At 34.0% G+C, this 24,167-nt stretch overlaps 1 protein-coding gene and 1 long non-coding RNA gene across 4 annotated transcripts in view; one reads left to right on the top strand and one right to left on the bottom strand.

Moving 5' to 3' along the window:
• Nucleotides 1-24,167, top strand: part of kcnh5a (potassium voltage-gated channel, subfamily H (eag-related), member 5a) — a 227,759-nt gene that overhangs the window by 87,607 nt on the left and 115,985 nt on the right. For all 3 annotated transcript variants that reach the window (XR_015517664.1, XM_087296997.1, NM_001276280.1), the window contains 1 exon segment: nucleotides 2,164-2,593. Coding sequence is in view for 2 of the 3 variants with exons in the window: in XM_087296997.1 (XP_087153123.1) it covers nucleotides 2,164-2,593 (430 nt within the window). In the remaining variant the exon portion in view is untranslated.
• LOC137488639 (uncharacterized) lies at nucleotides 7,648-10,531 on the bottom strand. The gene is made up of 6 exons (XR_015519256.1): nucleotides 10,393-10,531; nucleotides 9,967-10,073; nucleotides 8,878-8,998; nucleotides 8,618-8,703; nucleotides 8,288-8,330; nucleotides 7,648-8,190 (listed from the first exon to the last, which is right to left on the bottom strand). It is a non-coding gene; the product is annotated as an uncharacterized LOC137488639 (long non-coding RNA).

The raw sequence follows: 24,167 nt of genomic DNA, 5'->3' as shown, positions 1-24,167 counted from the left end.
AAAATGTCTGGTGAGATCTGTGGTTCTCTTTGGATGTGCTGTATAGAGTTGAAGGATCAGTGGAGGAACTTTGGCTATCTGTTCTCTGACATGAAAGGTGTGTGATCAAAGCGACTATAGGCTGAAGGAGCAGGTCTCTGGAGCTTCATGACACCCATCAACCTGGAATTATTCATGTTCATATGGACATGCACGATCTTTCCTTGAAATTCTCACCTGACTTTTTTGAAAGTCATGCTGAGAACTTTCAAATGAACCTTGTTCAAAGAAGCCTATGTATCTAAATATACCTAAATCAATATGTCTTCATGAAACTGGTAGTCTCTTAATTTTTTTCCACAACTCTATATTACAAAATAAAAGTCATGGGATGGGTCTAGTGATTAGAAATTTATAGAGAATCTGAAAACTAAAAGAAAAAGGATTGAAAAATTAATTGTATACCCACCAATATTGTAATATTTACATTTTATTAATAAAAATGACAATATTTATTTAACAAAAAATAAGATTGTTAAACCTAGTCTTGTTAAAACATTGAAAAAAAAGTCTTGTGCCTAGATAAATGTAGAGAAATCTCAACACAAAATGTTAATGGTCAGTATAAAGGACCCGCAATGTTCTATTTTTGCATGAACAATCCCTATATATATATATATATATATATATATATATATATATATATATATATATATATATATATATATATATATATATATATATATATATATAGTTGATATATAGTTGAAGTCACATTTATTAGCCCCCCTTTGATTTTTCTTTTTCTTTTTTTTTTCTCAAATGATGTTTACCAGAGCAAGGAATTTTTTACAGTATGTCTGATAATATTTTTTTCTTCTGAAGAAAGTCTTATTTGTTTTATTTTGGCTAGAATAAAAGCAGTTATAATTTTTTAAAAACCATTTTAAGGACAAAATTATTAACCCCTTTAAGCTATTTTTTTTTGTCGATAGTCTACAGAAAAAAACATCATTATACAAAAACTTGCCTCATTACTCTAACCTGCCTAGTTAACCTAACTAACCTCGTTAAGCCTTTTAATGTCACTTGAAGCTGTATAGAAGCATCTTGAAAAATATTGAGTAAAATATTTTTCACTGTCATCATGACAAAGATAAAATAAATCAGTTTTTAGAAATAAAGTATTAAAACTCTTATGTTTAGAAATGTGTTGAAAAAATCTGCTCTCTGTTAAACAGAAATTGGGGGAAAAAATAAACAGGGGGCTTATAATTCAGGGTGGCTAATAATTCGGACTTGAACTGATTTCTAACAAAAAAAGAAAACATCCAAAATAGACTTTTAAGTGTTTCTACAATTTTTTTTTACACTTATCAAACTTCAGTTTTAGTCATATCTATTTTTTTTTTAAACTGGGATATTTCATACGTAATTTTCTTGATTATGTACAACATACCATTCTCCAAACAAATGTGAAAATGTATTTATTTATAGCTGTTTGTAGTGTTTTCTGATTTATGGAGTAATAAAAAGAGATTTGCAAACCCCTAATATGTCAAAAAAATTAGGCAATCAACCCAACTTCATTCAATGTTCAAATTTGTTTACTAAAAATGTATGCAAAATAGCTCATATTTAATTAAATGATGCCTTATTTACATATTAAACATGAAATTTGTGACCCTGGACCACAAACGCTGTCTGAAGTGACACTTTTATGTAATGCAGACTTTAGAATTATCTGAAAGGTGAATTAATTTACTTACCATTGATAAATGGTGTGTTATGATTGGACAATGTTTGCCTGTGATGCAACTATTTGAAAATCCGGAATTTGAGTGCAAAAAAACAAAAACAAAAATAATGATAATATATTGACCAAAATATTATTTTGATATACAGTATCAGTAAGTCAAGTAGGAATTTTACAAAATGTCTTCATGGATTATGATCTTTGGTATTTGAATGATTTTTAGCATAAAAGACAAATCTTTCTATGCAACACAAGACTTAATAAGTGGTCCAGGGTTATAATAGAGGCTTAATTTTAGCTATTCTTAATGCTTAATCAGTCAACTGGGGAGATATGGTGATAAATATTAGTAATTTATTTACTACCCATTAACCTGCAGTACCTTGCCCTCCCTATTTCTTATGCTACTTTCTCTTTTTCTTCTCCAGGGTCTCAGCAGTCTGTTCAGCTCATTGAAAGTGGTGCGTTTACTCCGCCTGGGTCGAGTTGCTCGCAAACTGGACCACTATCTGGAATATGGTGCTGCTGTGTTGGTTTTGCTGGTGTGTGTCTTTGGCCTGGTGGCACATTGGCTGGCCTGCATCTGGTACAGCATTGGAGATTACGAGGTCATCGATGAAGCCACCAATAGCCTCAAGACGGACAGCTGGCTTTATCAGTTAGCCATTAGCATTGGGACGCCGTACCGCTATAACGCCAGCGGCTCAGGCCATTGGGAAGGTGGACCAAGCAAACACACGCTCTACATTTCATCTCTCTATTTCACCATGACCAGTCTCACCACTATTGGCTTTGGCAACATTGCACCAACCACTGACGGGGAGAAGATCTTCTCTGTGGCCATGATGATGGTGGGCTGTGAGTATTATTGGTTTACTTTCTTTTATGGGCTCTTTAACTAACAGTAAATTGCTTACTTGTTTGAAGATTAGATGGTTGATGAATACATGAAGATTAGAAGTACAATATTTATCGATGGCATAGGGGTTGTTGGTAGTGTGTGAATTATACATAGAATTATACATTATCATTGTTTTGAGGGATATTTAGTGACGGTTTAAGAGGTTACTGTAGCTCATATTGACAAAGTATGTGTCTAATTTTTCTTTTTTAGACTACATGCAGAAATAAGCACCTATTTTACAAGAACCGTGTTTTGGGAATACTTAAGATGTCTATCGGTGCTTTAGAACTGCCAATTTTTAAACTGTTGAATTATATTTTTCCAAGCATTGATTGGCACGATTATGCATTTACAATGGTATAAACTGTTATGGGGGGATCAAATGTATATTTATATCATAGATTTTTAATTATTAATATTTAAGCTATCGTTCAGAGATCAGAGAAAGCTATTTCTTACTATTAAAGGACTAACCCCCCCATACATCTTGTTTTGATGTCCTTCAAGGGCATCAAGCATTAATTAGGGAGGTCAATCCCCCAAACCCCCTGTAATTCGCACCCTGGTTGTTGGTTGATATTAGACTTGGTCAGTCAATATTGTGGATTTAATGTGGATTTGTTAGTCAATATTGTGGATTTGAATCTTAATTTTTGTTCTTTTGTTGGCTTTTTTCATCTAATGGTCAAGTCAAAGTAATTTTGGTAACACTTTACAATAAGGTTGAATGTATTAATGTATTAACTAACATAAACAAACAACAAAATACATTTTATACAATATTTATCTATATTTGTCAGTGTTAGTTAATGAAAATACAGTTGTTCATTATTAGTTCTTGTTAACTCAGTGCATTAAATAATGTTAACAATCATTATTTGGCATTAGCAAATGTTGAACTATGATTATTAGATGCTATACAAGTATTGTTCATTCTTAGTTCATGTTAGTAAACACCATAACTAACATAAACTAATAAAATCGTAAAGTGTGACTGCAATCTTTAATATTTACAGTAAAGGTGCAGTAGGTGATTGTCTTTAGAAACATTTTTTTTTGTGGTGCTAGTTGAAAGTCTCTTCACATTCCAATAAAAATGAGTAAAGTAAATTATCTAAATGCATTTGTATTTATATTAATTTTTATTTTCTGGGTAAGGCATAAGACTAAAAAATGTTCATCCAATGAAAATTTGTTAGGCTGACAATTCCCGTAATTCTGATAAGTAGCCCAAACTGTGTGCCAAAAAAATGTAGATATGTAGATTTGTACATCTGTGCATCCATTTACGCAGCTCGCCCTTTGCTTGTGTGTTTGTTTGAGGTAATTAGTCTACCGAAACGTGTATAAAGTATAAAGCTGATCGCTCAGTTTTTGTTACGTGACTCGCGGTGCGGTTGTAGCATTCTAAAAGTAGAGATGTTTTCAACTGTGTGCGCATGGAAATAACAAACTTGTGCACGCAAAAGACGCAATGTGTGAACAGACTATTTCATGCAGCGTTACAAAGAGGTCTATGATCTATGCATGGCAAAAAAATCTGTGGATGCGTACAAAAGTTTACGCAGCTACTTCTGACATGTGCTCAAACAGAACATTGGAGACTACTTGTGTTTGATGACACGCACGCACGCACACACACACGCTGACACACATGCAGACACATATGGAGACACACACGCAGACACACATGCAGACACACATACAGACACACACACCCCGGTAGCGTATTTATGTGTTCTAGAGACAATTTGTTACACTTTAACTAGGTGATTTTTTACAGGTCTTTGATAAAGGTCTAATTGATTTCCTTTGGAAATATGTTTTATATTCGCACTGTGAAATGTCTGTGTGTGCAAAAATTGAAATTAAAATCGAAATCGCAATATTGTTCAAGGAAACTGTGATGGTTTTCCTTTGTCCCAATTGCACAGCCCTAGATACAATACAGTTTTTTGTTCAGAATTGTAGTAACATGATTTCAGGAGGCGTGGCTTTAGATGGCAGGGGAAGGACTGTGTTACATTAGATATTATGCCAACCAATGGCATTTAGGCAGATCACCTACTGCAACTTTAATACTAATGTATGATTCTTTTCAAATAAATATAAATTTCTATGATTGAAAATTTACTTGGAGAAATTCAAATATATAATTGTATAATTTATTTATTTATTTATTTTTAATTTAGCTCATGTATAATTTTGAAATGTAAATGTTTGGCATTTGTATTTAGGAATTTGAATCATGTGGATTTTCTTTTTACATCAGGGTTATGTATTCAGCATTATTTGTTTAAATGAAGAGCTGTTGCTGTAATGTAAGTTTATCAGAATTATACATTAAATAAATCTCTTATGCTTTAAAAAACTGAACCACTCAGTAGGGAATAAACCTAAAATAGTATCAGCTAAATGCTCATTATCCTCACCAATCAGAGTGCGTCAGCAAAATTTTTAAGTGCTGTTTAAAAGCATTACAGAAACAAGTATCACATAACACCCCATAATTTAATGTAAACCAATTGTCTGCCCTTGCAAAAAAAAAAAAAAAAAAAAAACATTTTGCATCACATCATCACTTCATTGCTTATTTGAAAATGGCTCTGCCTATATTGGATCAAAAATGAGTACATTTGTTCAAACTCAACCCATGACACTGCTTTTTAGTCTTTGTTACCAAATCACATTCTGTTATGTTTTTCAGAAGTAATGTAGTTGTGCAGGTGAGCTTATGAGAGATTGAGCTGAAATACACTTGAGATAGTATGAGTTACAGCTATGACTAGAAGCTTTTGGCTGAAATGGCAGGTGATATGCACAGTGGCACTGCAGAAAGAGACATGTTGGGCAGTGCTTCTCAAAACATGAATGGCAGCTAGATTGCAGTTCAAGGAAGTATAGAGTGTATTTTTTTGGATACTAAAACACTACCTCATATTCTGTATATAAATATGCAAAGACAACTATGAGTCAGCCATTTGTAGGTCAACTTTGTAAGGAGTAATTGCTATGGCTTTAAAAAAAAAAATATATATATATATATATATATTTTTTTATATACATTACACACACACACACACACACATATATATAAATATATATATATATATATACATACAGTTGAAATTAGAATTATTATCCACCCTGTATTTTCCCCCCAATTTCTGTTGAATGGAGAGTAGATTTTTTAAACACATTTCTAAACATTATAGTTTTAATAACTCATTTTTTAATAACTGATTTATTTTATCTTTGCCATGATGACAGTAAATAATATTTTACTAGATGTTTTTCAAGATGCTTCTATACAGCTTAAAGTGACATTTAAAGGCTTAACTAGGTTAATTAGGTTAACTAGGCAGGTTAGAGTAATTAAGCAAGTTATTGTATAATGATGGTTTGTTCTGTAGACTATCTACTGAATAAAACAAATAAGACTCTCTCCAGAAGAAAGAATATTATCAGGCATAGTGTGAAAATTTTCTTGCTCTGTTAAACATAAATTGGGAAATATATATTGTTTAGAAAAATCAAAAAGGGGGGCTAATAATTCTAACTTTAACTGTATAATTAGATTTTTTTGTGAAATGCTATGTATAAATGCTATATATATTGCATGGATATTTCTGTAAAACTTAATGATTAAAATTATTAGATTTATGGGGCTTTAATATGTAATTTATGTGTTTTACTGTGTCAGTAAATGATCCCTATTAGAACTGGCATCACTGCGCAGAAAAATAAATGATTAAAATAAATGCTTTATTTGAAGAGGCTGGTCATGAAACCTTTATAATCAAGACATAACACATCATGAATTTGAATGAGAGTTTATGCACACTAAGGACATTAAATGTCAGTTCACTCATGTCATTTTAAATGCAAAAGTGACAATGTTTGAGATGTCTTCAACATGACACCTTGACATTACCAAGACAACATCATTTGTTTTATATCTGATTGTTATAAGGCAATTATAATTGTGTCATCAATTTTAGAACAGCATCATTAATATTTTTCTTTACTTTAATTGCAGTGGTAGTTAAAATGTCATTAAATATTAATGACATTGTTGTAAATTTTTTTTGGATTATTTTATTTTATGATATAATAACACTAATCAGAAAATTTGTTTTGGCCTCAATCCAATCATGTTTAAGATAGATGTACACCTTTTGAAAAATTGCCCTGATAATGTCAAGTTGACATGACAAAGACAATTTAAACAATGTCATCTTTTCAAGTGACATAACTGAGTAAATGATCCTTAATAAAGATGTTATGAATTTTAATTTTTAATAATTTATTATTTTTTTAATATTAAAGCATTTGGAAATTGCGTACTTATAGTTAGCTGCAGTGCAGACATAGCATGGTCCATGTTTCTTTGTTCGATTACACGATGCTTTATTTATTTATTTATTTATTTATTTATTTATTTATTTATTTATTTATTTATTTATTTATTTATTCATTCATTCATTTACAATTTAACACTTTGTTTTTCAAAAAATGTTTCTTCATTCTATTAGATGTTTCATTAGACAATGCTTTATTTATTTATTTTTTGTTTACTTTATCTATCTATCTATCTATCTATCTATCTATCTATCTATCTATCTATCTATCTATCTATCTATCTATCTATCTATCTATCTATCTATCTATCTATCTATCTATCTATCTATCTATCTATCTATCTATCTATCTATCTATCTATCTATCTATCTATCTATCTATCTACACAGCAAAATATGGGGACCCAAAACAACTCTGTGGGTGTTAATTTCAACAATTTGAAAGTGTCTCATGGGGTCCACTCAAAACTGAGTTAAATCAACACTTTCAAAAGGGTTGGCACATTGACACCGAAGTAAGGGTTAATTTTAACTCTGGGCAGAGTTAAAAAAGTAACTATATTTAACACCGCCTGGTGTAATATATTGTTATTTTATTCAACTCTCTTGAGTGTAAATATGGTAAAAAGGTCAAATAGACTGTAAATTACAAAAGAAAAAACATTTTATTTGAAAACATTCACCACTTCAACAATTCATTCAGTTTTTAAAATGCAACAATGTCGAATATGCTTTAAATGTTTTATTAGTACAGACAGTATCAACAAAATATGTATGACCAGTGCTCAAAAAGGCTGTTTCAGTCCTTTGGTCCAAACTTGATGTTTCATCTGAGCAATTTGAAAGTTCAATATATCGTCACTCATAGTTTTCTTCTGAATGCATAGTTTTCTTCTGAAATTACATTTTAAACAACTTGGCGTGCAAATCTTTTACTTCTGGTGTTTCCTTGGTCCTCCATATCAACACACAGCAGTTTAAATGAAGGTATAAATGCTGTAAACTTGTGTGAAAACAAACTGGAGCTAGGAAATCTCATCAAGCATGTCCTGTGAATGAAGTACTTCCCAGCCACAGGATGACCTTTTTATCCATGACGATGTAGTAGCTGCTGATCGCTGGTCTGGTCGTTCCTGATGCACGGATATAGGGTGATGCTCATCTAAGAACTCTTCAAGACTCCAGCATGACTAAGAAAAATGTTTGAAAACAAATTGCAATCAAATTCTATGATATATTTAAAAGAACATTTAAAGTAAATAAAACATTCAAGAAATCTAAACTCACCTTTTGAAAATCTTCATGATGATCCACAACTTGACTCTCCCAGCTGGTTGAGGTGACAGGATATGGAAAAGTAGAAAAAACACATACATCACTGTTGGATCTCCAAAAACAATTAGGTTAACCACTATGACTAGAACTGGAAAAACAGGCAGCTGTCTGTCCAGAATCCTCAATTTAACACAACACTTGGAGCAAAATTTAGAGGAGCTTAAAATCTTTTATATCATTTAGTGATGCTGACTTCCCCAAAATATTGGCCACAGTGTAAAAATATTCATAAACTTACAGTTTTCTGTAAGCGTGTGTGTGTGTGTGTGTGTGTTTCTTTACCAGATTCAACTTGTTAGGCCCTTTCAGGTCCAGTATTGACGCCACCTTTACTGGAGTCTAGCAGATGTTTAAGGTCCAAATATAATCTAAAATATTAGGATAAGCAGAAGAAGAAAAGGTGCAAAGCAAAGAGCAAAACATTATTTAAGTAACAGTTCACCCACAATACAAATCTTATCACCTTCATGTCATTCGTTATTCTTTAATGCTCTAATACCCTCTCAGCTTGTGAAACAAATACAGAACTTTATCAAACATACCTTCATTATTATCACCACATATGACCAAGAAGGTGTGCTTGGTCATTTCACCAACTCTGGAAAGGTACCATCCGTCTCTAATCAGCCACCGTCTCAGGGTCTTGTGTTATTGTATAGAGAACTGTGGCAGTTAAAAAAAACAACAAAAAATTAGTATCTAACACATGCATAACCTTCAGATAAAAAGGAGAGATGAACATCACAAAGTATGCCTCACTTTTTCAGATATCTTTTGATTCAGATGTTGATTATTGATAATAAATCTACAAATCAAACCTGTATCATCATTAGGCTGCTCAAATATAAATCAGTTGATTAATTTTACAGACAGGTGGCTGTTTACAACGCACTAAATTGTCTTTAATAAAACGGAAATGTTGTGTACAGTACATGCTAAGTTTAGCCTATAGTTTTAAGCACAATATCATGCGGGAGAAAAAGCTTGACTAAGATGTTCCTGGCTACATAAATAGCCTAACTTACTAACGTCAGACATCCCGAGTTGGGAAAAGTAATTTTCGGGGGATACAGAGTTGATTTGCGGGAGGTAGCGGGAGAGATGAGTACCTGAAGAGCAATGGGATCAGTTGCGCGCGACTTACCTGAAGAGCGGTGGGGGTGACGCGCGACGTACCTGAAGAGCTGGGAGGGATGCGGTGGAGAGGGGTGTGCAAAGTGTTTAATGACCGGGCGGGAGACGCGCGATTTCCGGGAGATTATCATTCATTTGCGGGCATCTACTTGGGCATCTGGCAGTCTCTGTGCATTTGCGGGATAACGTTAACATTAGTCCCGCAACTTCCGGGAGACTTCTGTAACGTTAAATGTCTGAGAAAGTGCAAACGCGGTCATTTAAAGACATTAATGTTAACATTCCGACTTTAATGGTTGTCAACACTTAATATAATTCAAGCGTACGTTATCACGCGAGTCTATGAACTAACTTAACGGTATATGGACGGCCACGAATGAACCAGTTTAAAGGGGCCGCGGTGTTTAAAATAACCAAATTAACGTACACGAATAACAAACAATCATATGTTTTAGTCAGGAAGCCTTTTACAAGTAAGCATATGTTCATTTACTCACCAGATATGTTTTAGAAACTCTCCTGAGCTTTTGGAAACCGTCCTGTGTTGCCGTTAGCATCCGGGCAGAATAGGCTAGGCTGCTCCGGGGATTCCCTCGCTAGTTTGCTTCGAATTAAAGGAGAAGTGTCGATTTTATTTTGCAGATGGGTAACAACCCAAAAAATGGCATTAAGCGTGACAGAAATGTGTTGAACATGTACATTTGATGTTTTTATGCACTATGTATGCGTGAGCATATATAAAACATTCTTGAAAAGAAGTCAATAGTAATGCAGTTAAGCTAGATACACAAACGACCATGAATGAACCGCAGAAGTTTAAAATTGTCACTCCATTCTAAAGTTATTAACTTAACAATATGTTTACAACTGTATTTCCTTAAAGAAAGTCAGTAAAATACCAACATTTAGGTAGTTTGACTCACCAGTTGCTGTTCTAAACCTCAGATGGAAAATGGCGTCTGGAAAATTCTTCAGTGACTGGTGCTGCATGAATTCCCGGATGTTGGAAATAACACCACCAAGTGTTGAAAAGATAACTCCTTGATTTCGCACTGAATAAAATCAATTCTAACTCTTATTATATTCATTTATCAAAATCTAACTCTTTAACGTCAACACTTTACTCTGAAATGCTTCAACACCGAGAATTTAACTCTGATGAATTTGCTGTGTATCTATCTACCTACCTACCTACCTACCTACCTACCTACCTACCTACCTACCTACCTTTATTTATTTATTTATATATTTATTTATTTATTTATTTATTTATTTATTTATTTATTTATTGTTTTTTATTTTTATTTTAATTTTTATTTTTATTTTTTATCCATTCATCCAGTTATTTAGCTATCTATCTTTTTATTTACTTATTTATTTATGTATGTATTGATTCAGTTACAATGCTGTTTGTTTGTTTGTTTATTAACAACTCAAGTTTAATACTGTATTTATTTACAGAGCCAAGTTTCTTGGATTCTGGCTTTGTCTGTATTATTTGAGTGCTGTGACACTTGTAGCTCAATGGGCATTTTTTTTTTCGCACACAATAAGTGTCACAGAATTACAGGCATCAGCTTTAAAAGTTTTAATTAGAAAGCCGACTAAAGGTTGTTTAATTTGGCAGCCAGTAGCTTAGAAAGCGCAGCTGGCTTCAGATCAGTTTCAGCAGAAGTGCGGCGCAGTGCTGATCTTCTCCTGATGTGCAGTATGCAGTGCTGAAGCTCATATTTATTGCTCGCTTGTTCTACACCGCCTGCCCCTGCGTTTCTGTCAGATTTCTCTCTGCGCACACAAATGACAGCAGATGGGGAGAAAGTCTTGTGTTGTTTGTGGATTTATCTCACTGTGCTACAATATGCTGCATTGTTAGTTTTTTTCTGTTATATATACTGCATTAGCCAAATCCGGCTGTTACTGTACTAAATTGTGATGAAACAGACATTTTGTATTAACATACCATATGAATTCATAAATACTAGCAGATTTACAAAAGCTGAGTTTAATTGCTTGTTCTGAGTCAGTCTTTTGTGCTAGTCACAGATCTGTGCATACCTTTTTTTTTTTTTTGGGATGAATGGGACAGGATTTATATTAGATCTGTGCAATTAGCATTAGGTTAATCACCATGTTAAATCCAGCTGCTGATCAGGGCCTTTTTGTTTTTCTGATATGTTAGTTACAGGTTAAGAGTCTTGTTCTTTTCCTTTAATGCATGTACATTTGCTTTGTACTCCTTTTTAATTTTTTAAATGTTAAGATTCAAGGCTTGTTAAGGCTGTGTGTGGGACTGAGAGAGGAAAGAGAGCAAGTGGTACTGCTACTAAGGCAATTAAAGTGACAGTACATCATCCAAAAATAAAACTCTGGCATTATTTATTTACTATCGTGTTTTGCCAAATTCATTCTGCTCTGGAACACAGAATAATATTTATAAAGTTTCAAAGAAGCTTCACGTTTGTCTTTTATAAGTTTATAATAGGAAATGTTCTCTAAGTACTTACATTTCTTTGTGATGTATTGAAAAACAAATGAAAAACAAACAAGCAAAACTACAATAAACAAAATGATGTTCTTTGCCATTTTGGAAACTGTGGAAACATTGGCCTCTGTTGTAGCTGAATAAGACCTAAACTTTGAGTTAGAACATTTATAAGTTGATTTAGAAATCAACCTTTACTTAAAAGTTTGATAAATAAGAGGTCATCGTAGTAAAACAAAAACAAAACGATAACACTTTATGATACCAGTACATGAATAATGATGTGTTATGTAAACTAAACATTACTTTATTAGGATTAATGAGTTAAGGCGTCCTCTAATCATGAACTAACTTTTACTACAGCATGAGTCACAAAAGTTCATGTGTGAATACCGGCGAGCTTAATTACTTGTTAGTACATGTTGTCAATAATGTATTAATTAACATTTAAGTTTAAACTAGCTGAACCCATGAGCTGTTAATTATGTCATGACTTTACTTGAGGGGCACATCACCATTACCTCATCCTTAACTACTCATGAACTCCTGTGTTTCAACTGTTCATGTTAATGTTGATAGAACACTTTTCTTGTTGGTCAGTGTAGACACACTAGACGGACGTGCATAAGGAGTTCATGAGTAGTTAGTAATGGGTTAATGGTGATGTGCCCCTTCAAGTAAAGTCATGATATAATTCTACATGAACATGCATGATTGTTAAAATAAGCATTAACTAATGTGGTAATTAATACATCAGTTAACAACATGTACCAAAGAGTAATTAAGGTAGAAGTTATCCACACAAGAACTCATGAGACTCATGCTGTAATTAAAGTTAGTTCATGATTAGCACATACATTAACTCATCATTACTCATGTACTGTTATCGTAAAGTGTTACCATTAAAACTGTAAGCTTCAAACCTATAATCATCCTTGCTACTGAAACCAAAGCTTTTATTAGATTTGAACATGACATGGAGAGATTGAGCCATAGAGGTGCAACAAGCATACTGTTAAATATTGCCAAAATATTGTGCAGAAAGTGGTTGTGGTTAAACACAGTAACTGCATCACGCACACACACATGCACACACAGACACACACCAAATACATTTGGAACGCCATGAGGGTGAGGAAAATCACATGGCAAATTTTGTTATTTCGGGGGGAACTGCTTTTTAAACAATATTTAACAATCAAATGCAGTGCTATGCCTAAATGAGTACACCCCTCACAGATCTGTCTTTTCAATCAATATTTTCTGTAGGATGATTTACAAAAATTTATAATGTGTATACTCATTGTATTAGTACTGTATACGAAAAATCAGTTCATCCAAATGAATGTGTTAGACATAATAAACAGCTAATATCTATTATTATTATTCTATTCCTAAAGACTTTTGATGACAACACTCTTATTTTTATATAGCTGCTTAATAAAACCAAACAAGATTGCCTGTATACACAAAAACTTAAATAAAAATAATCATTTTCAAAATGGGGTTTACTGATTCACGCTGAGCACTGTACATGCTTATTATATTAAATACAATAATTGACTAATAACAGGAGGGGCGGCACGGTGGTTTAGTGGTTAGCACTGTCGCCTCACAGCAAGACAGTCGCTGGTTTAAGTCATGGCTTGGTCAGTTGGCATTTCTGTGCGGTGTTTGCATGTGCTCCCTATGTTTGCAAGGGTTTCCTCCGGGTGCTCCGGTTTCCCCCACAGTCCAAAGACATGTGCTATAGGTGAATTGAATAAACTAAATTGGCCGTAATGTATGTGTGTGAATGTGAGAGCGTATTGGTGTTTCCCAGTGCTGGGTTGCGGCTGGGAGGACATCCATTGCTTAAAACATATGCTGGATAAGTTGGCGATCTTTTGCGAGTTTGTTAAATGAGATGTAGAGTGCAGGGAAAGCGAAAGAGAACAAGCTCTGTGGAAATAGCAGCATTTGGATGCCATTTTAGCTTTCTTTGCTATAACATTACAGCACCTCTGGTCATGCTCCATTTTTGGACAGAGTGTATGCGCAAGGTGAATGTGCATAACCTGAAGCCCTTATGATCTCACTAGCCCTGATGTTTTTTTTTTTTTGTAGTCCCCAAACTTCGTTCACTGTAGGCTTTGCTAAGCTAACTCTGTAAAAGCCAATGCCTCCCTTTGCATTGAACTTTGAGCGTATTACATTCAGAGATGTTGTTTCTGTTCACACAGCTACATTACACATCAACTAAAGTTTAAAATATGATATTGATGTGGACCACCCCTTTAAACAACTACACAGTAAGCCCATGTCAGTGCACATGCTTTAAAATAAAGTGCAAACAAAGCCTGTCTGAACTGATTAATAAAACATACAAACATTACATAACAAACTGCCCGGCCCACATCTCCCTCTTTATACCTCACATTCATTCTCTTGAGTAGTAGGACATGTGTGGCTGTAGTTCAGAAGAATCCTGACATTTTAATACAGTACCGGGCAGGAGTTATGGTGTGTGCTGAGTAAGGAAAGCGATGCTCCTCGGGGCCCTGCCATCATGTGACCACTGCCTCCCAGTACTCGAATCTAGAGATAAACCTCATCCATTCTTTGGCAGTGACCAGAGTGAGTGCAGTACAGTTCACTCAGCAGTAATACACTCACCCAGGGGCTTTCCAGAGCTTTATGTGTTCCTGCTACACCGATATGATACTTTCTACATCTCGCAGTGGCTGTAATGATCTTCCGTGGCTTGTTTTGGGCTATCTTTGAGCATCAACTGTTGTTGGGGACTTTTACAGTCAGCACAGGGGAGACATCGCCTTTAGTGGAGCAGACGTTATCAGAGGAAACAGATCTATTTCAAATGGAGTCACATCTTGTAAAGTGAAATTACTGTCAGCAAGTGCCTGCGCTTTCTCAGCATGTCAACAGACAACAGGAGTGTCTGTTAGCAACCTCACGGCAAACATGAGCGTATGAAAAGGCGTTGTTTAGATCCAATCAGATATGCATACACAATAGTAAGTCTTTAGCATCTGTGCAGTTCTCAGTAAAGAGAGACTTGTCAAGTACGGTTTTACTCATATTACTTTAGCTGTTTTTTCAAACTGTTTAAAATGAGTTGAAACAACACAACTATTAAGTTTTTTGGGACACAACTTGATTGTTTTATGTTCAATCCACTTAAGTTTGTAAAAATGTTTTTTAACTTAAAAGATTTGTATTTGCACATCATGAAAGATTTGTGTGGAACCCAACAATTTTTTTACTGTGTACTTAAAATTGTTCCTCTGTTTTTAACCTATCTAAGTGCGTACAAACACACACATTTTGGAGTGAGGAGCAAGCAGCAACATCCTGCTCTTCCTTGTGAAGCTACAGAAATAAATGAAACTGATCGAAATTCTGCTAGGTTTTGCTCCATATTACAGCACATTTCTATTGACCCCCATGTTAAAATGACCAACTTTATAGCAGAAAAAAGGTGTTGGTGTGTAAAGCTAATATTACCCTTCATGACAACTGCGAGGGTGGATTTAAAAAAAAACTCATCTGTTTTGTTTATATTAAGTTTTATAAAGTCTGCATAATTAAGGGCGTGGCCACTTGAGTGACAGATAAGTCTCCCTGCTTGCAGTCTCGTCAATTCAGCTGATTCCGGCTGATTAGCTGCTGATCTCGGCATATACATCGTATTTTTGTTTTGTTTTATGTGGCTTTACACAGTCAATAGCCTTTTGGAATTATTTCCTACAATTATCAGATAATATGGCATGCTGTGTGCACTTTATTGGGCTCACAAACCATTCAAGTGGCCTCCCTTTTTTATATGAAATTCATATATACGTATATATCATATCTATAAATGGATTTGTTTTATTTAAGATTACTATTTATCATTTATAATTTTCTTTAGAACTGTAATGCACTTCAGAATAGGTAAGCTCTAGAACAGTCATCTGAAACGTTGTCGTACAGTGTTATGCCTGGATTTCACAAATAGCCTTGCATTTACTAACAGCACAGACTATATTTGAAGTGTTTGGACGTCATTCGCACTTTCCTCCTTTAAAAAAGTATTACAACAGTGTTTTTAAAAGACTAAACACTTTATTGATATAGTACACAACCAAGCACATGTGGTCAGAAAACAAATAAATCTCAGGTTATGAAGTATTAAGCGTTTCTCCCAAAGAAAAACCCGTCTAAGCAAAATTCTTACAAGCATCCACCTCTTTGCCCATTTTTGGTAACCCCTTGTCGGCGCGATGACGCGCGAACATAATGGTGACGGTTGGCCACACCCACTTGCGCTCTTCAGAAACCTGTGGTTGACGTCACAGATACTACATCCATATCTTTTAAAGAGTATGGTGAGGAGTAAGAGCACACATACACAAACACACACCAGGAGTAGTGGGCAGATATTGCTTCCTGCCCCTTTTCAATTCCTGCCAGGGCCAGGAATTAAATCTGCAACCTTTCGATTACTATTCCAACTCCATAATCATTACGCCACAACTGCCCCAACTGCATTTTGGTTCAATGGTAAGATGTTTTTTAACACATTTTTAAAAATAATTGTTTTTACTTACACTGGTCTTACACAAAAGTTTGGGGTCAGTACAATTTTTAAATGTTTTAAGTGAAGTTTTTAAACTAATTTTGAGAGGAGCATGTGATATAATTGACAGCAGCTGGCCACCTACCTACACTCATTAGTTAGCCAATCAGATCTATCCTAACCCACTATAAGTAGCCTAGCTAGACATTACTCCCTTATCTTCGTTTTCCGAAGAAACCCCCCATACACCCCTTTCTCCTCCTTTTCTCCTTTACAAAAAGGGGAGCTCTCGAGAACCACCTGATCTCGTACTCCCCTCACATGCTCTATGGACCTGGCGGGAGCCCTGGGCTCAACTATCTCCGAGCTCAGGGTTCTCTCCCGGGACAGCATGCCAAACCTGCTTACAGCTGTCAAGCAATATCTAAGTGTGAACTCTTGAAAATAAGTTTATCCTGCTCACCAAGGCTGCATTTATTTAATTAAAAATACAGTACACATTGTAAAATTGTTATTGCACTATAAAATAACTGTTCAAAAGCAGTTTATAATTTCACATGATCACATGTGAAAGTCACATGATCCTTCAGAAGCCACTCTAATAATAATAATAATAATAATAATAATAATAATAATAATAATAATAATAATAATAATAGTTGTTGTTGTTGTTGTTGTTGTTAATATTACTATTATAATTAATGGTAATAGCAATAAAAGCAACAATGTCTGAAATATTAATTTCATTTGAACCTACATACAACCACAAAGCAATTATTTAAAATTGTAAAATTGAATCTACACAACCCATTTGCTGCATGGACTATGTAAATCGGGAAATATTTTTTTCCAGAGGTAATATTTCTTAAAATAAATGCATTGCATGTTAAATACATGGCATGAGACAATGTCTGTGTCGCTATGAATTTAATTTCCACTCACCAGTTGCACAGTATTGTGTTAACTGTCTTGAGCTTCATGCTTCATATATCAATAAGCAGCAGTGTTCACAAATAAATGTGATGTGTAAGCTTGTTCATTCAGTGTAATACAGTGATGCATTGCTGCGTCTGTGAAGTTATTGATCTGCTGTCTCTGACTAATTACTGACTGGCTGAGTACTGACTGTCCAGATGCTGTTTTTACCATCAATCCTTTATGTTTCTTAGCAAAATAAATGTTCAGACTCATCATTCTTTCACTCTCCACTAGTTCCAAACCTTTATAAGTCTATTTTTAAACACAAAATAATATAACAACATTGTAAATAGGTAGCCATTCTATAGTATTTGTTTTTTCCATCAAGGCAATGGCTAAATTGTAAGTAAATGTTCGTTTTTGGGTAAACTATACCTTTAAATGACATTGTTCTTTTAACAATAACTCTGTCAAGCTATTAAAAATGACACCTAATTAATTACACATTGTATTAGCATGGCTTATCTCAGAATTTAGGATGTTAACAAGACACAATTTCATTATTTATTCCATAGTTCATTTTACAAAAACAAACCTTGTTCTTTTGTTTGAAAGACAATCGAACCCAAAGGGGAAAATAGATTTGCATCCAGATGTATAATTACTCATATGAGTATTCTCGCATCTAATGATCATCTGTTGTTTACCCTGCAAAAAAATAAATAAATGTTGAATTTGCACCAATTATGAATTATCATATTTTTTCCACTGCTGCTGTCATGGGAAAGAGAAACAAGATTGGCCGTCATGTCTTACAGTAAACAGGGACAGTAGCTGCCGTGTTTTATGAAATGCATCATTATGTGCTGGGATGTAAGTTTGAGCCAGAGGCTTTAAGCTCCAGAGGCTTTATTGATCTTGACTGTACATGGTTTTAACAGTCTATTCAAAAGACAGATTTATTGATCCTACAATCAATGCTGTACAGAAACAGTATAAATAGCTCAGTTTGTTGTCAAGTTGTGTCTAATTTTAGAATGGCTTAGTGTGTGTGTGTAATTGTTTAATTAAAATCAGATCAATTCTGAGATGATGCAGAAAAAAGCAGGGTTTGTATACACTACTTTTAAGATATTTTCATCAAATTGAATTGCTAGGTGAATGATTAAGTCAAATGTTAAAATATTACATTTTGTTCAGTATTTTATTGATTTATTAATAAAACATACAGGCTGTACTAATTATATAATGACATACTGTATGTTACATATTTGACATATAATTCAACTACCTCCTCCCCTGCAAATTCAGTCAAAAAATAAAATAAATAAGTAAATAACAGAGTGAGAATGTCGTAAAATCTGAAAACTTGGTAAAAATCAGGCGAGGGCTTTTAGTTGGATTTCGGGAAGTGGGTGATTAAGTCAATCGGTGCTTTAGAAAACACTATTGGTTGGATAGGGAAGGAGGAGGGTAGGTCAGTTCATCAGGATTCAGTCAGTTAGTCAGTTGACAGCGGACTCTGGTGGATTCAGTCAGTTAGTCAGTTGACAGTGGCCTCTGGTGGATTTACGTGAGATGAGCAGGTTCGAATGGCATCCGTGAGAGAAATTTGAGATCTCAGAAAGTGCCTCTGGTGAATTTGTGAAAACAAAAATTGCAACAAAAAATGTACCTCCTGGGAAGTATTTGGCACTCTCTGGAAATGTATACAGCGGTACGTTTTCAGAATGAGTCGGACTTGCTTTAACTAGGGTATACAATGAATAGTAGTTAGCAGAAAAACAAAACAAAAATACAGCATCAGGATTGAGAGATCATTCGAATACCTTATACAAAATAAGGCAATCATCAAAAAAAATAAAATAAATAAATAAAATAATATATATATATATATATATATATATATATATATATATATATATATATATATATATATATATATATATATATATATATATATATATATATATATATATATATATATATATTTTTTTTTTTTATCTATTTAATTTTTTTTCTGAAGAAATTATATTTTTAATTATATTTTTATAAGATTGCAATATTTTATCCAAAGTTAGCAGTTGTTATGAATAAAGATGAAGGAATCTTAAGGTCTTCTGAAGTACACTGAATTGAACTCTAGTATTGAGTTGTCTTAAAATGTATATAAACATGTCATATTTTTTTCTCTTTTTATGCAGCATTTTTGCTAACAACATTTTTATTTTCAACTACAAAATATATTATGAAAAGTTTCCAGAATAAATAGAAAATATTTTATTCAAACACAAGACTAAATTGTAAATAAAGAAATTAATTAGAATTTCCAAGTAATAATAAGACACAAGCACATGTAGATAAACAAACACATTTTACTAGGGCTGCACAGTATTGGAAAAATCTGACATTGTGATATTTTGTTTTTCTGTATTGCGATATGAATACAATTTCCCCATATGGCTTGGACTTCTCTATTCGGAAAAAAAAAGAATTTATTTAGATTGATTGGGGTGATTTTTGGAAGGGTGTAAATGTATAAAATATAATACACAAACTGCAAGCAAAAATAATTTTGATAGAGCAATGAAAAAAGGTATTTAGTTACAGAAATTGAATAATGAAATAGAAAATGTAACATAGCACTGTACAGTCTTCATTGTAATAATTCAGTTAAATTATTCTTCATTAAAGTTACAAATGTACTTTTTGTGGTTAATTTTTTAGCTCTCTTGAGATGCCTTTATAACATGCAAATGAAAACGTTTCACTCTATATTATGACTGCTGTCTTGATCAACTACAGTATAATCCCAACCCAACATTGTAGATCCTGCGATGTGACTATTGCGAATAGAACACACACATTGTGATATTGATGCTGAAACAATACATTGTGCAGCCCTACATTTTACAGCACATTTCCAAGGATGTTTCTAAATTTTCACTTAGTTTCACTTAAAGCTAAAATAGTTAAAAATTAACAATTTATTCAAATTTGAAATAAAAGCAACAACATAAAAACATACTGTCATTCTGTAAAAACTGTAATTTAGGTTAGAAATATACTTTTTTTTTTTTTAATAATTGTTAAAAAACTACAGTAGTCACTCAGTGTTAGCATTTTCCAGACTAATCAGATGTTTAAAAGTCTCATTGTTAGATAATATTTGAACCCATTAAAGGTGTGGATGTCCAGGCTTTTCCTTGTGTTTATTGCCTAATGGGCCTGTAAAATGTTTGCACCAGTGCAGGAGTTGAAAATGAGCAGCAGATGTGGAGATTGAGAGTGATGGACTCAGTGGAGCTTCATCCTTAGCTTTAGGGGACTGAAAGCCTCTCTGAGGTGCTGTATTGATTGTTGTGATGCAGAAAGCGAGAGGAGGAGGTTACTTAATGCAGCCGAGGAAAGAGGGTTAGTTTCGGGAAGATAGAGAGCATGCTGTAAATCCCTCTGTTGTTGTATCGCTGAGCTCACTATTGAGAAAGAGCGTGCGAACTCAGATAAATGCAGAAATGGTTTGCTACACCTGCCAATCGCTGGTGACTAAACAGCAATAAAGAATTTCGTTTTATGCAGCTACATGTGCATTACTGTATTAAAAACAAATATATGTAAATGCCGTATATACTTTAGTGCATAGGTCAAATTCAACTCATGGAGGGCAACAGCTCTGCACAGTTTTGCTTCAACCCCATCAAACACAACTGATCTAAATAATCGAGGTGTTCAAAAGAGTCCTGAACACCTTCATTAGTTGGATCAACTGTGTTTAATTGGGGTTGGAGCAAAACAACCAAGCTGAGAATAACCTTACCTCAGACAATTCTTTTGGAATCTACCAATGGCTGTGATTCCATATATTTATAAATATAAGATGTGTCTATATTAGTATTTTGATGTTACAATCCTCTTCTGACAATACAAGTAATTTTATATGTATATTTTATATTTTACGTGTACAAAATATACCTGCACAAAACATCAGACATGCGGAATGAAAATTTTTGCATTATTGGTACAGTATGACAAAAAAGTTACCAGCCAATTAACAAGGAACAATTGCCAGCATATAGATTAATGTTCTCACTAACACTGATATTTGGAAACAGTTAATCGTGGCTCTTAAATGTGTGTGGTCGAGAGCTATTTTCAGGCATTTTATCTGTAAAATGTAAGTTCAGATACTGTAAATATCATACAAATTGTCATTGTGAAGGACTAAGTTTACAACAGTTTGGTACATCCTGCTGTCAGGTAACCAAGCTGAGATTAACCTTACCTCAGAAAGTTCTTTTGGAATCTACCAATGGCTGTGATCCCATATATTTAAAAATATAAGATGTAGGGAAAATTTAAATTTCAGGTCCTTTTATATAGTGCACACAAACAGTAATAACATTTAAATTTTAATAGGTAATAATCCAGTACCTTGAAATGGATGATGAATCTTCTTCTGATAAACAATGATAACAAAACTCTGATCTCATTAACGATGACTACTTTATAACTAAAGAAAGAAATGGTGAGATCAAGTCAGCGCCCTCTAGCGGCGAACAACCACTATATTAATGCTCTAATTCACTACTTCTTGGGAAAACCAGCAAATTCCTCAATAAAATGTAGCATATTTATGTGTCTATATTAGTATTTTGATGTAACAATATAGTTTCCAGCGATGCAGTGTTGCAGTAGGTAGTGCTGTCACCTCAGAGCAAGAAGGTCGCTGGTTCGAGCCTCGGTTGGGTCAGTTGGCATTTCTGTGTGAATGCATGTTCTCCCTGCGTTGGCGTGGGCTTCCTGCGAGTGCTCCGGTTTCCCCAACAGTCCAAAGACGGTACAGTATAGGTAAATTGGGTTGGCTAAATTGTCTGTAGTGTATGAGTGTGTATGGATGTTTCCCAGAGATGGGTTGCAACTGTAAGGGCATCCGGTATGTAAAATATGTGCTGGATAAGTTTCCGGTTCATTCCACTGTGGCGACCCTGGATTAATAAAAAAGCCGAAAAGAAAATAAATGAATTAATATAGTTTCCTAGTGAAATGACAGTGTGTTTTTAATGAAAAGGCAACATACCTTCACCAAGACTCGACGTGACCATGGGTTGAGGTCTCCGCTGGGTTCTAATTGCGAGGATGACAGCCAAATATCTCAAATATGTGTATAATTTCCTTAAAAAAAACTGTAGAGATGAACATGGTAGGTAGAAAAAACATTTTTATCCCTTTATTATAGATCTATGAAGTATGCGCCTGTATAATCAATTAGAGTGCTGGTGAAATGGCTATAACAATCACAACAGGAAGAGGTAATTTGCTAAAAACAACAACAATATCATTGCGTTAGAGCTTAAGTAAACTTTATAATGCAAAAACAACATTACACATGCCTATTAATACAGCTGTTTTATGTGAAGCTTAATTGTTTTAACCAAACTGGTGAGTTATTAAATAACCCAATAAACATTAACCGTATCCCGACAAATACATTAATACATTACTTTTAAGATCTTTTCATCGAATCAGATTAGTAGGTACAGGTTTGAGTAAAATGTAAGCATTATTATGTTTTCTGTTTATTTATTTATTTATTTAAAAAGCATCCAGACTGAATAACAGTATAATGAGATATATCACCCCCCCCCAACCCCCTGCAGTCTTTTTAAACAAACATAGGCTCATTTTGAAAACCTAGCCCTTTACACATTTTTAGAGATTGCTAATTTTTGTCATCAGAACTATGCATAGCTGCATTTTGTCTTTAAAACAAATGATGTATTATGAATTAGGTGCCAAGAACTTGCTGTCGTGAATTCAAACTTTTTAACTTAACTGGTTGAATTATAAATAAATAACCCAATAAAGGTTAAAAATAGTCCAACAAAGCACCAACTATTTTTAACTCAACCATTAGTTGAAATAAATAACTCAACTTTTTTTAAAAAAGAGAAATGACTATTAAGAACTATTGGGTGTCAATCGTCTGTTATTCTTTTCTAGAGCAAATTTATTTGACTGATGGGCAAAGCAAAAACATTTTATAACTTTATAAAAAAGCACAGTGGTTTAGTGGTTAGCACTGTCACCTCACAGCAAGAAGATCGCTGGTTCGAACCCCAGCTGGATTAGTTGGTGTTTCTGTGTGGAGTTTGCATGTTCTTCTGTGTTTTTCTCCAGGTGCTCCGGTTTCCCCCACATTCCGAAGAAATGCTGTATAGGTGAATTGGATGAACTAAATTGGCTGTAATGTATGAGTGTGTATGGATGTTTCCCAGTGCTGGGTTGTGGCTGAAAGGTCATCCGCTGCGTAAAACATATGTTGGATGAGTTGGTGGTTCATTCCGTTGTGGTGACCAAGGGACTAAGGCAAAGGAAAATGAATGAACGAATGAACTTTATAAAAGGTAAACAAACCGCTGCTGTTTTGCATACTCTGTACTAACACAGAGGAGAATGAACTGTTAAATAAAGTCATTACTTTTATTTTGTGTACGCACACAAGGATTCTGCTTGATGCACTGATTGAACCACTGAGGGCATATGGTCTGTTTTGAGAAAGATCTGGGAATTTTTCTGGACTTTGAACAAGGATCTTGCTTTATACAGAACATGAGGAAGCTTAAAGATTTCATCTAAAATATCTTAATTTGTAAACGAACAAAGCCTCGGAGGATTGTAATGACATGAGGGTGAGTAATTAACACAAATATAATTTTTAACTTGCACTTAAAGTGAGCATG

The sequence above is a fragment of the Danio rerio genome, chromosome 20, assembly GCF_052040795.2.
Source record: "Danio rerio strain M-AB ecotype USA chromosome 20, GRCz13ab, whole genome shotgun sequence".
NCBI lineage: Eukaryota > Metazoa > Chordata > Actinopteri > Cypriniformes > Danionidae > Danio > Danio rerio.
Note: the sequence above shows the minus strand (reverse complement) of the source record. Positions and strands in the feature narration are given on the sequence as shown.